This window comes from Emydura macquarii, unplaced genomic scaffold (genome assembly GCF_026122565.2).
Source record: "Emydura macquarii macquarii isolate MOO-44397 ecotype Brisbane River unplaced genomic scaffold, CSIRO-AGI_Emac_v2 contig_374, whole genome shotgun sequence".
Taxonomy (NCBI): domain Eukaryota; kingdom Metazoa; phylum Chordata; order Testudines; family Chelidae; genus Emydura; species Emydura macquarii.
The window spans coordinates 6,736,252-6,748,482 of NW_027130511.1; the positions used below are offsets into that span (position 1 = coordinate 6,736,252).

Genomic DNA, 12,231 nt, shown 5'->3' on the forward strand with positions numbered 1-12,231 from the left:
GCTATTTTTATTTTGTCCATCTCAGTGGCAAAAATGATAAAAAGGGATGGTTCTGAGCGCCTGCTCCCTCCAAGTGCCAAACCAGGACTCAGCAGGCCATGTGCTCCGCCTCCCATCAGTTCCCATTAAGTCTCATACTGGGACATGGTTCCTGTTCCCTCCCACTTCTCTGGAGCATCAGTGCAATACAGGGCTTCTATCAGCTTCCAGCAAGTGTGTCCTCTCCAATTTAAAGAACACTAAAACATGATGAACTAAACCTTCTGATCTGGTGAGGATAGACCCGATTCCTCAGGCTCCATGAAGTCAGACAGTATATCTCTTTCCATTGTCAGTGGTTCCACGGCTCTTCTGCTCTTTGAACTATCCTGCTTCCCAAGTCTCACCAGCTCTCTCAGGTACAATTCACCTTTGGCTGCTCATAGGTCCAGCTGCCAATGTCGCTCATCAAGAAGGTTGCAGGTAGCAGCCACTGCTTTCACAAATGGGCTGGCACCATCAGAGTCATCAAGCATAAAGGGCACTGTATGAAAGCTTAATTGATGTGGCGAAACCTCTCTGCAGTGCTAAGCCTCGCACTGACCTGGCTGCCACTTTCTCACTGTGACATGTTCCTCAAACCTGAAGGAAAGCCCATTTTCAGCAGAGTGGCTCACAGCTGTACATGATGTATTGGATTGAAATTCCTTGTGAGATGGATAGGATGAAGGTTAGTGCTGTTATTTTTGTTGGATCAGAATGATTATTTTTAGGGAAATCTTGACTCGTTTTTTGTGAAAGTAGGTTTTTTTAATATGCATTTTAAAAAATCCTTCCCGCCTCCTCCTCCGCCTCCCCCCCAACTCACTATATACAAAAATTCAAAACCTCACCTTTCCTTGGAATGAACTGCCCCTAGCCTGGGTGTTTTTAGTGTGTATTTTATAAAATCTAATCTGAAATATGGGGAGTTTGTCAGAGATTATCAGCTTCAACCGAAAACCAGATACCCTGGTTACATGAATAAGACAGTCACAATGACTGGGTTCATGTCCTTTGTTTTTTCAATCATTATGTCTAGGTTCCAGGTCTGATCCCAGGCTCCCTGACCTTGGTTCTGCCCTTGCTGGTTCTGCCTCCAGTTCACATTCCATCTTCAAACATTGTACCTAGAGTGACCAGCCAGAGGATACTGCTCACATGAGAAATGTGTGGCGTTGTCCTGTAACTCCTGCTCTCCTTCAGACCACCTGTCTGAGGAAGGAGGGGTGGGAGGAGGGGGGAGGAAGTGATTGTTACCTGGTATCAGTCATCCAGCCTTCGCCAGCTTCCTTGTGGACTCAGTGAATCTTGTGTAAAGCACTAACCCCTTTTTCAGCAGCAGAGCTGTCATCTCGTCCTAACTTTGTCTTTGTGGATCTTGTTCACACGTTGCCCGTTTCAGACTTTGAGGGACCAGAGAGTTCTTGTGGATTTCCTCCCTAGTTGGGGATATCGGGCTTGCTTGGGGCAGAGGTTCTTATCATCCTTCTTCCACTTTTTCTTGATTTCATGTGCTGTTGTGAGGGCTTTACTGTTGCTCGGTTTGGTGACATTATATATCCCACCATGAGCTTGAAGCCTGGAGTTAGGTCCCTCTTTCATTGAAGCTTCCCACAAAGAGATGACTTGTTATCCCCTTTCAACAGCCTTTGCATGGGTCAGCTCTCTCTACATGGATTTCTTCCTCACTCTCTCATCAGAGCACCTTCCTGCCTGGAGCTCTCAGGGATTCTCCACATGACGTAATGCTTTATCTGAGCTCTGTTTTATTCCTCTCTGCCATGTTTTTATCCCAATAATATTCTTTGCAACTTCAGTGAGTTCACACTTTGTCTCCTCTCACACCTCATTTGGCATTTTGTCCTCTATAAATTTCAGCAATGCATCAAATTCATCCCCAATTACCACTCTGTAGCTTCCTCCAACATACTCCAAATTATTCTCAAAGGCTTGAAGGAATCATTTCATGCATTAGAAGCATGAAACCTGAACTCTGAAAGAAGCAGCTGGTGATCTGAGTCAATAAGAGCACCTGGCAGAGTTTTGCAGAGTGTAGAATGCTAGTTGCTGTCTTCCCCATACCGTGAGAGCATTAGTCTGCTTCTCACGGAGATCTTTCTAAACAATTCCAGGTGTATCTTTCCCTACCATGATATGGAGCTGAATGGCCTAATATTGATCTCACATCAGTTTTACATTGGTGAAACTACTGATTTCAATTGAGTAACTCCTCATTTACACCAGTGAAAATGAGAATCAGCCCAAAGCCTCTTCAGACATAAGCTAGTCCTTAGAGCAGAACTCAAAAGACTTGAAGATGGTGTCTTCATTTGCTGACGTCTCCTCTTAGTCTCCCATTTACATTCTTATCAACAACATCCTTCTATAGTAGCACTGACAGCATCTCATGGTTGTTAGTTACTTTGAGAACGTGCAGTAATCTATTACAAATTACTCATTACTGGATGTAAAATGGAATCAATTACACATTAGTCTCTCCTAGAAGTTGTGAAGTACGAATTAGATTACTTCTCTGTGGGGAAAAGTGTTTGAATCACTGTATGTCACTGTCATTTAGTATGGCCTTCCATCTCAGAAGGCACCAAAGATTCCTTCTTGAGCTTGAGGCTCTTTTGTCTAGTCTGATGGTCCATCATGAAAGAGTTACACTAGGGCTTTGATACCTAACACTGGTGTTATATGAGAGTTACATACTAAGACGGTTCATCATGACATTCAGGGCATCATTCCCCATGGTAGAAGTACTTGGGGGAAGTAGGACCATTAATGATTGAAAAGGGGGATTAGATTAGTGGCAAGCCAAAAATGTTTAGTTTACTGTTTTTCAAAATCTACCTTCAACGAGAAAGGGAAAGAGAAGAGGAACAAACATTTTGGAAGTAAGAAGCACCCTGGTAAACCAGCTATTAATAAAAAGGTAAAAGAATACTTACGAATATACATTCATCAATTGTTCTGGACAAAATGTATTCTAAGACAGATAGGGGATTAGCTAACAAACTTCCTATTCCACGGAATGGCATTTTGGAAAAGTCATGGGGAATGTGTATACCAAACTTACACAATGAACCTCTCAGTCCCCCTTTAATGTCTGGACAACAAAGAGCCTGTTACAGACACTGAGCAAACAGAACTGGGTCTTCTAGTTAAGTAATTCAGATCCTGAAGTCCTGTGTTTTATTGCCACTGCCAACCATTCACCCAGGGGCATTGCCTTACAATGTCATGAAGCAGGGAAGTGAAAATTCTCTACATAGGTCTGTTGTAATATTACCTATAATACTGTGTTAATTTCTGGGCATCATTTCATCACAGTGATACTGACAAAACTGGATGGAGCTTTCAGCACCCAAAAGTGATCAGGTGGTTGTCTGGACTCACTTATGAAGAGAGATCAACAGATGACTACAGGGATAACAGTATACAAATATTTGAAGAGAGTAAACGGCAAGGATGGAGAGAAATTGCTTAATATGATAGCAGAGGATACAATCAGGAGGAATGGAATTAAATTAAGAAGGAAAACTTTTATGTTGAATATTAGGAAAAAGTATTCTCTACTGAGAGTGCTCCTTAGGCTGTTGAATCATCCCCAAACGGAAGGGATGAAAGCCTCCTCAGTTGTGACACTTACAGCCAGGTTAGATAGAACATTGGAAAATGCACTGTAGGACAGAATGCTGCATTGGCCTTGGAAGATGGGCTGGATGGCCCAATAGTTCCATCTCTAACATCTGATTCTGTGCTTGAGACAGGAATTAAAGAACTGCCAAGACAAGTGGCTGAAAGAAATCCGCATTTACTTTTCAGACCACAAAGTAATTTGATTATTTCCCAGGATTACATTTGTAAAAAGTAATTTGTGATTGTAACCCTTCTCAGTAATTCGTCAACCCTGAACCCACACTCGTCAGTTATGTGTCAACACAGCGTCAGCCAAGTCCTGCAGGGGGCTGTAGAGTTCTGTTTTTTCTCATCTGATGTATGGATTGGAGTAATGGTCAGAGCTATTTTAAGGCAGGTTAAGGCAAAGATGATAGGCATTGACCAGTCTCCCAGTAAGGGATGCAAATTCATTCTTGTTTCAGAAAAATGACACGACTTTCTCAGGTCTCTCTCCTATTCCCCATATTTAACATCAAGTCTCCTTCAGATTCAAACTGGTGACTGACAGATCCCATAACCTCAGAAATGTTCTGCAATGGCAGTTTTTCCATACTGACCTCCCAAAGCAGAAAGTGCTGTGGCTATTTGAAGCCATAGTTGTGATTGCGTAGTCTCAAACTCCTGTTAACAGAACAGTCATTTTTAGCTCAAAGTGCTATTTAATCTTGAACAGCTCTTCCAGGGACAGACTTTTTGAAGAGCTTAAACTGCTTCTGTCCCTTTGCTCTGCCTTATCCAAGGCTGCGGTCATGTCTTCCGTCTTCCCCCACATAAGCATGTCTTCTCAACTGATTATGGGTGAATCGCTTTTTGGTGTGCAAAGACAATGTGGTGCTTCTGTACCTGGCCTGCCTTATTCACTCTTGCATTGAGCTCCAACACAATCCCACAAGACATGCAATTACCCCCCACCCAACCCCCACCACAGCAAGACTCTGCTCTGGGAAAATAAGTGTGCATGCATTGCTCTTTATCAGTTATTTTCAACAGCAAAGAAACTCTCCCCAAACCTAGAACCCAACCTTTGAAAAATAAAACAGATATTTCCTTTCTAGTCTTCCTGAAGCAAATAAATTAACTGGATCCAAATCTCCAGCCTGCTGCCCATCCACCTGCACGCTATAGGAAATCGCCAGCTGGGGAGGCTCCACTTTTCAAGAGCAAAGTTTTGAAGGTGGTGGACTATGGAAAGTAACTCCTTTCTCTGACTTTGCCAATTTGTCTATTCTTTCTATGCCTGTTTACTGGACTGTAAACTTCCCGGGGCAGGGATTGCCTTGACAGCTGTGTATTGTACAGAGCACAGCACACTGTGGGAACTTAACTGAAGTTCAAGGGGATTTGGATGCTTAAATCCAATAGGGTTGTTGAAAATCCCAGGCTTTACAAATAATTGTAATAGACACCAGCCACTTGACCTTTCTTAATTCATTCAATTCATACTTTCCCTAGTCCATCATCTTCAAAACTTTGCTCTTGAAAAAATAGACCCTTCCCAGCTAGTGATCTCCTGTAGGGTTCAGGAGAGTGGGCAGCAGGCTGGAAATTTGGATCCAGCTAATTATCACGATAACAATCCTACTTGCAAATCAAGTACCTTTATCAGGTAACTAGCTCGGCCCAGGACAATATTTAATAGTTCAACGACATCAGCACCAAGATATATAACTGCTTCTGTACAAAAACCTTTCTTCTAATCCTTAAACTCAACAAGACTGATTGGTTTTTATTATTCATGAATTAATTTTTAACTCTTGGTCCAACAGGGAAATTGAATCTATAACATTTTCCACAGATTGAGGCAAAGGAGCTCTGCATCGACAGAGCAGAACAGCCAAAAGCAGGGTTTTTTTCCCTTCAACCAACAATTAAAGAGAGGTTGTGTCTATTTTTTTCATAAACATCTTAGGTGAAAATTTCAAGGAAAAAATGAGTATATATACACAAATATACATGGAGGAAAAATGAAGGATGTTAGGGAAATCAGGATCTGTATTGGAATGGGAGAAATGAGCACTGTTTAGGGCCTCTTAACTGTAATCACTGGAACCAAAAGCAAATAATTCTCATTTATATCACAAGCGGCTTCTAGCAGTTATAACAGGATGGTCAGAAATGCTGTTTGCTTTGACAGGGTGACTTGAATTATTCCTTCGCCAAATAACTCTTTCAAAAGCGACGGATTCCACAGTAGGAAGCATGTTACATTTTGTGCCTTCCCATAAGCACCATGTTTAAAATTCTCCCCCAAACAAAATAAAAGTTCTCACAGTAGCCAAAGATTAAACCCAAAGAAAAACACCAAAGTACTGACTTTTCCGGCTTCGGCACAAGTCCCCAGCTTTATCCAAAAAGTATTTTGTGGTTTGCTCCATATTTTGCACATCTGTCTTTTCATCCTTTCTTGCATTTTAACAGACGATAATATCACTGCATTTCTTTAAAATCAGAAACCCTGATGTGGAGGGAATCTATAAACAAAATATCTAACCACATTTAGCTATCCAATGATATCTAATCTTATTATCTACTATCTAATTATATCTGCTCTAATTCAGACAACAAAAATCTATAAATACAGATGTTATGTACAGTGTATCTAGATACCATAAAATTACTTTTTACTTCTAGAACGCTTTTTATCAAGGATCTCAAAAGCTTTAGAAACATTAATTAATTAAGCCGAAGAACACTCCTGTGAGGAAGGTAAGTATTTTTTATATATACTTTACATACACATACTGTATAAATATACACATACCTAGACAGTATTCACACACACTACAATCAGAGAATACATATACACAGATATTCACATATACAGTATATGTACATGTTTTATAGAGAAGTACACACACACACGCACACGGTATGTGTGCTTGTTTATGTATAATATATTACATGCAATGCCGTTGTATCCATATTGGTCCCAAGATATTAGAAAGACAAGGTGGGAGAGGTATTATTTTAATAGACCAACTTCTGTTGGCAAGAGAAACAAGGTTTTGAGCTTACACAGAGCTCTTCTTGAGGTCTCTCTTTCTTTCTCTCTCTCTCTCTCTCACACACACACACACACACACACACACACACACACACACACACACACACACACACACACACACGTATGTGACAGTAAAACAAAAAAATTTCTCATATTTACTCATTTTAAGTCTGTGTAGTGTGTAAGGTGCAATAGCACAATTTCCATCAATTATTCTATGGGCGACTGTCTGGTATCATTTGTATAAGGTAGAATCACCATCATTTTCAAAAGGTCACATTTGCTGTGATCTATTAAGACAAAAAAAGCCCACAAGGAGTGAAAGTAAAATATTTTCTAAAGCTGAAATGCCCCCCCCCCCCCCCAGCCCACCCCCGGTACAGGGATTGAAAGTGAGTTTTGACTGTATCAGACGGCTGTGCTTCCTCTCCCTGTCCCTGGTCCCAGGTTAGACTGCATTGCAGGCAACAGTCAATTGCCTGGAAGTCACTGCTTAATAATCCAGTTAGGCGTACAGAGTGCCTTGCTCCCTTCTGATACCTTTGCACTACAGATGAATCCGATAACCAAACTGACTGCTAAAGAGTGTCAGGCAACAGGCATTAAGGTCTTTGGTTTCACACGAGTAGCTGCCCAGCATCTCACTACAGCGCAGCGCCCGCTCCCCCACTCCCTCCCAATAATCAAAAATGAAACGGCAGAAAAACAGAAACATTTGAGAGGCTGAATGAAGCAGCAAGTCAGAGGGGTGGGGAGAGTAGTAGGGCAATGCCCAGAGAGGCTGAAAAGGGTCTGGAGAGGGACTGCAATCTTGAGGGTTGTAAAAAGATTCATCTCACCTTTTCCTCCCCCTGCCTTTTTAGACAGTTAAAAAAAATAAAAATCAGACAAATCAGACCCAATTCAGAAACGAGGAGCAAATGAAAGACAAAGGTAATTCTCAGAAACAGTCTTTCATTCAAGGATCATTTTTAAAAATAAAAAGCAGACAAAGTATGAATACACACACACACTTTAAAAAAATTTGGACTAACCCCAGATATCAATAGTGTAGTAGCAGTTATAATATGAGCCCCTAAACTCAATGTCACAAGGTTATGTTCTTAACTGTTGTAATTCTAGGTCTGCAAAAATCCAATAAAGAATTTTTTTAAAATACAAGCAAACAAAACAATGCTGTTGATATTTTAAAACAGATTGAATGAATAAAAAAAATGCAAGGAAAACTTTTAAAAAATAAAATCAGGTGAAGCAAAATTATTTGTTGTCCTTATTTTTGTGTGTTTAATTATTTAAATTCTATGAACTGATATGAAGATCAGTGGAAGGATGTTTTCTAATTGTTTTTGCCTCACATTTAAAAGACATTTTAAAAATGTTTATTTATTGGCAGCAATCGATAGAAAACGATATTTCTGTCCTTTACTTTTCTCCACATCTTTACGGAGGAGAAAAAACTAGATGCTTTTAAAATGATCATCTCCAAAATTAAAAATTGTAATCACAGAATTAAACATTTTTTAAGGTTGTTCTTTTGACCTCTCTCTTGAGTAAAAGAGCAGAGACAATACACTCACTGGTACTGATCACGGTGACGGCTCCATCACCAGCGATTGAGGCTTATTATTACTGAAGGGAAGTTTAAAGTGCCAGGAGAAAAACAGAAGGAATTCAAAAATAATGCTTTGTGAAACTATATGTATGTGGGAAAAAACTGGGAGAAAAGGAGAAAAATAAATCAGTTATTTTAATAATGCACAATCAGTTCAGAATGAACAGCACTTTGAAAAGAGACTCTTTCATAGGTTATCCAATTTAAAGTACCTGGCTCTCTCTAACCCATCCTATGGCCTAGTTTTCTTATGTTAAAGAAAGTGTTTGAGAGTTAAAATGGACAAATTGGTAAATTGGACATAATTTCCTTGGACAGAAAAGGAAAGTCAGGACTCTGAGATAAGGGTTCTTGCCAACAGGTTTCCCTTTTCTCCCACCCCCCATAAAATCAGGGAGATGCCCTAGAAATGAACACCTCACCGGCAGTGCAGAATCGGACAAGACAGGCCGCCTCTCTCTATGCTCAATCCATTCCCTTTCACACTAAAAAACAAAACAAAAACAGTTCTGTCATGGAATGTTACTGCAACTTAAATCCCCAGCACAGAAAGGGGCAGAAAAGAAACTAATGAAAGAATTTGCATGAGAAAGCAAAGGACACTCTTCCCCACACACACAAGTTAGTGACTCTTCTGAATGGATTGTGGCTCTATTGTTCAGAACATCCTCATGGGCCAAGAATATTCTTTGCAGACTGACAAAGTCAGAATAAGGACGATTAGAGTGGGATTTTCTGGGATCCCAAAAAATGGCATTAGATTTCCTGTACTCTCTTCCCCCCCCCCCCCCCACCCCACAATAGAAAGAAACGGAGCTGAGTAGGGTCCCTTTTTAGAAGAGGAGAGCAAGAAAAATTCAGCTCAGCAGGGATACAAAGCCAACACAGGTTGTGTGATAACAGCTTGCCACCTGCTTTTCACAAGTTGCCTTTGCGAAGTGTAAGAGGGCAGTGAATGGGAACATTGCCTGCGGTGATCGGAATGCACTGAACAGAGCAATGTGCTAGTACTTGTTTGTACACAGTGCTCTTCGTAAAGGGCATCACAGAATGCTTTCCAGCGGGTGTCAGCAGTAGTAGGGAATAGAAAATATCAGTGAAACGACCTTAATCATTTGCAATTGCAATAAAATAAATTACACACACACACGGTCAAAGCAAAGTCAGACTTACGGAAAAGAAAATTTAGCAGCAGTAAACCCAGCAAGACAGAAAGGAGCAGTATGCAGTAATGGTGAGGGTTAACAATACACGAGCTCCTGTCCAGCCAGCACAGGGTCGAATGATGTGCAGTGAAAGTTTCAAGTCCTCTATCCCCCAGCTTGTTTGCTAATTACATTTGCAATTACAAACATGACAAATATATTATTGTACAGAGCGTTCCACCTCAAGCAGGCATGTTTCTCCTCACGGACAGTCGCTTCCAGAAGCAGGGCGCTCAAGCTCTGCATGACCAACAAAGTAGACTGTGCTTCAGCTGCAAGGGTCAGTTTGTGGGCATCTCTAATACTCTGAAGAGGCAGGGCAGAGTTTTACAGAGAAGTGACATGACAAGTACAGAAATTGATAGTAAGAGAAGAACTTACTGAAATTTAGGTCCTCAACAATAAATTCCACAGAAGTTGCCTAAGATTTCTCCAACTCAGTATTTATTATTATTAATAAAAAAGAAGTATGTTTTGTTACATTTCCACCTGCAGATGTCAGAACACATTGCAAACTCAAAAGAACACACAAATTGCACATGCAGATCACCTCGCCTATTGCTTAAATGCAACCAGTCCTGGAGGGCAGAAATAGAGCAAGATTTTTCCTGCTCTCAAAAAAATACACAAATATGATTGCTGCTGCTGTTTTCATTGTCAACCAGCCTCTTCAGACAAACAGCTGGCCGATAGCTTCATGGCTACTTATGAAACCTCTGATTATTATTATTATTTATTTGATGGTGGTGCCTAGGAACCCTAGTCAAGTTTTGTGACCTCATGCTGCTAGGCACTGCACAGATGCTAGACCTACCTACCTACACATACAAACTAAAAATAAATGTAAAAAACTCTTATGTGTTCCCCAGCTGCCAAATTAAGTTAAATAACTATAGGAGATACACAGATGGACTTGCTGGAGAGAATTTGCCCAGTTGCATAGGTCTACAACAGAGTCACACACACACAATTTGGTTGGCATTAGCACTGCCCGACTTCTGGATCGACAGACGCAGAACAGAATGGACAAAATTTGGGAGCAGGGATTCAGCTCTTATATCCAGCATACGCCATCTTCTTCTTTCACTATTTCTATTTCTTTCTCTAATTAAATGCATCCTAAACATTTTACATGCTTTGAAGAGGTTTCCCAATAAAGTCCATAGAGACCATAAGGTGCGGCTGGGTTTAGATCTATCCCTTTTCCCCTCCTCTTCCTTACTGCATTTCTTTGGAGAGTTTCCATCCTCCCAAAAGATGAAGTCTTTAGGAGAGAGTTGTTGGTGTTACACACAAAGCTCCTTAATGGGCTAAAATTATTCAAAGAGCATAAGATATTTCGGGAAGCGTGAAATTAAAAACAATGGGAATCAGGCATAGGTAATGCAGCAGAAATGGGGCTGGGAGTCACTGAGTTGGGGCAAGAGGTATGAGCAATGTTCTCTCTGAGAAGAAGGGACTGGGATATGAAATCTCTGTCACAGCAACTTTCTCTGAATGCAATCCCTCCAAAGTCTTTTCCCTCTTGGACTAAATGCAATATTTATTGATTACTTCAAATCAATACAATGAAAAGATTTCTGTTTGGTTAGGTTTTCTATAATAAATTGATCTTTCCATATCTCTCAATAATTAATATGATTAAAGTATTTTTTTTAAAAAAAGGTGGAAGTTGGGAGGAGGAGGGGATGTTAATAAAAATCCTATAAAATAATTTCCCAAATTCCAGTGCCAGCCAGATTCTTGATAAGCTTAGTAAAGCAGGATCCCATCCTGTGATGGGAAACCTGCTCAGGGAACTCAGTTACTAAGTCCTTTTCACTACAGACACTTCTCAATTTATTCTGATAGTAAAATAATACCAAAACCAAAAAAACCCTTATAGAATCATAGAACTCCTTATTGGAAGGGCAGAGGTCATCTAGTCCAACCCTGCTCAAAGCAGGACAGCTATATCATCCCAACCAGGGCTTATTGCAGACCTTCAGAAGTGCTCAGAGTACACAGCTACAGTCAGCCTCTAACACCAATTTCCTTCTGTTCACAGACTATGAAGATATCAGAGGTTACAAGAAACAAAGTCCCATTTCCACAATCTGTAAATTAGAATCAACAAAACAACAGATTTCATAATTCTTTCTCAGGTTCCTGAATTTGTCCTTTCATTGGATCACAATTCTAGTACAGTATCTCTTTGTATCTGTTTTTCTACGGTCATACAGATACTTTATTCCTTTTTATCTTTTTTTGCTGATTGCAAAATAATTTTCATAATCATCATTGGGCAATGATTTGTGTCTCTCTTTTACATCAAAAGAAAAATATTGAGGCACATAACATCTAGTAGGATGCAATCACACACACACACACACACACACACACCTTGGTCATTCTCTTTACAGGATATTAATTAGAAATGGCAATGACATTTTTCTACAGTCCTATCAACGTCTCAGGCAGTAACTAAAACAAAACAGAAAAAGAACCTCTTCTCTCATCTGGGACAGTGAAATTAAAATTAAAGGATAAAATGCCAGATTTTACTGTTTTATGAAAAAGTCTTATGTTTACATACAGCAGAGATACAACATAGGCATTTTATATATACACCTATATATGTATGCATATTGTATACATTAAATATGCATATGTACATATATACACACTGTACTTCAGATAGATATCGTAAGGATAGTCTAAAT

The 12,231-nt window shown here is 40.0% G+C and overlaps 1 protein-coding gene across 4 annotated transcripts in view; it reads right to left on the minus strand.

The window, feature by feature from the left end:
* Nucleotides 1-12,231, minus strand: part of ESRRB (estrogen related receptor beta) — a 157,419-nt gene that overhangs the window by 92,241 nt on the left and 52,947 nt on the right. For 2 of the 4 annotated variants that reach the window (XM_067532786.1, XM_067532804.1), the window contains one exon: nucleotides 8,747-8,809. The exons of the other annotated variants lie outside the window; for them this stretch is intronic. In XM_067532786.1, the coding sequence (XP_067388887.1) occupies nucleotides 8,747-8,809 (63 nt within the window). The remainder of the gene's footprint in view (nucleotides 1-8,746; nucleotides 8,810-12,231) is intronic. 4 annotated transcript variants of the gene reach the window in all.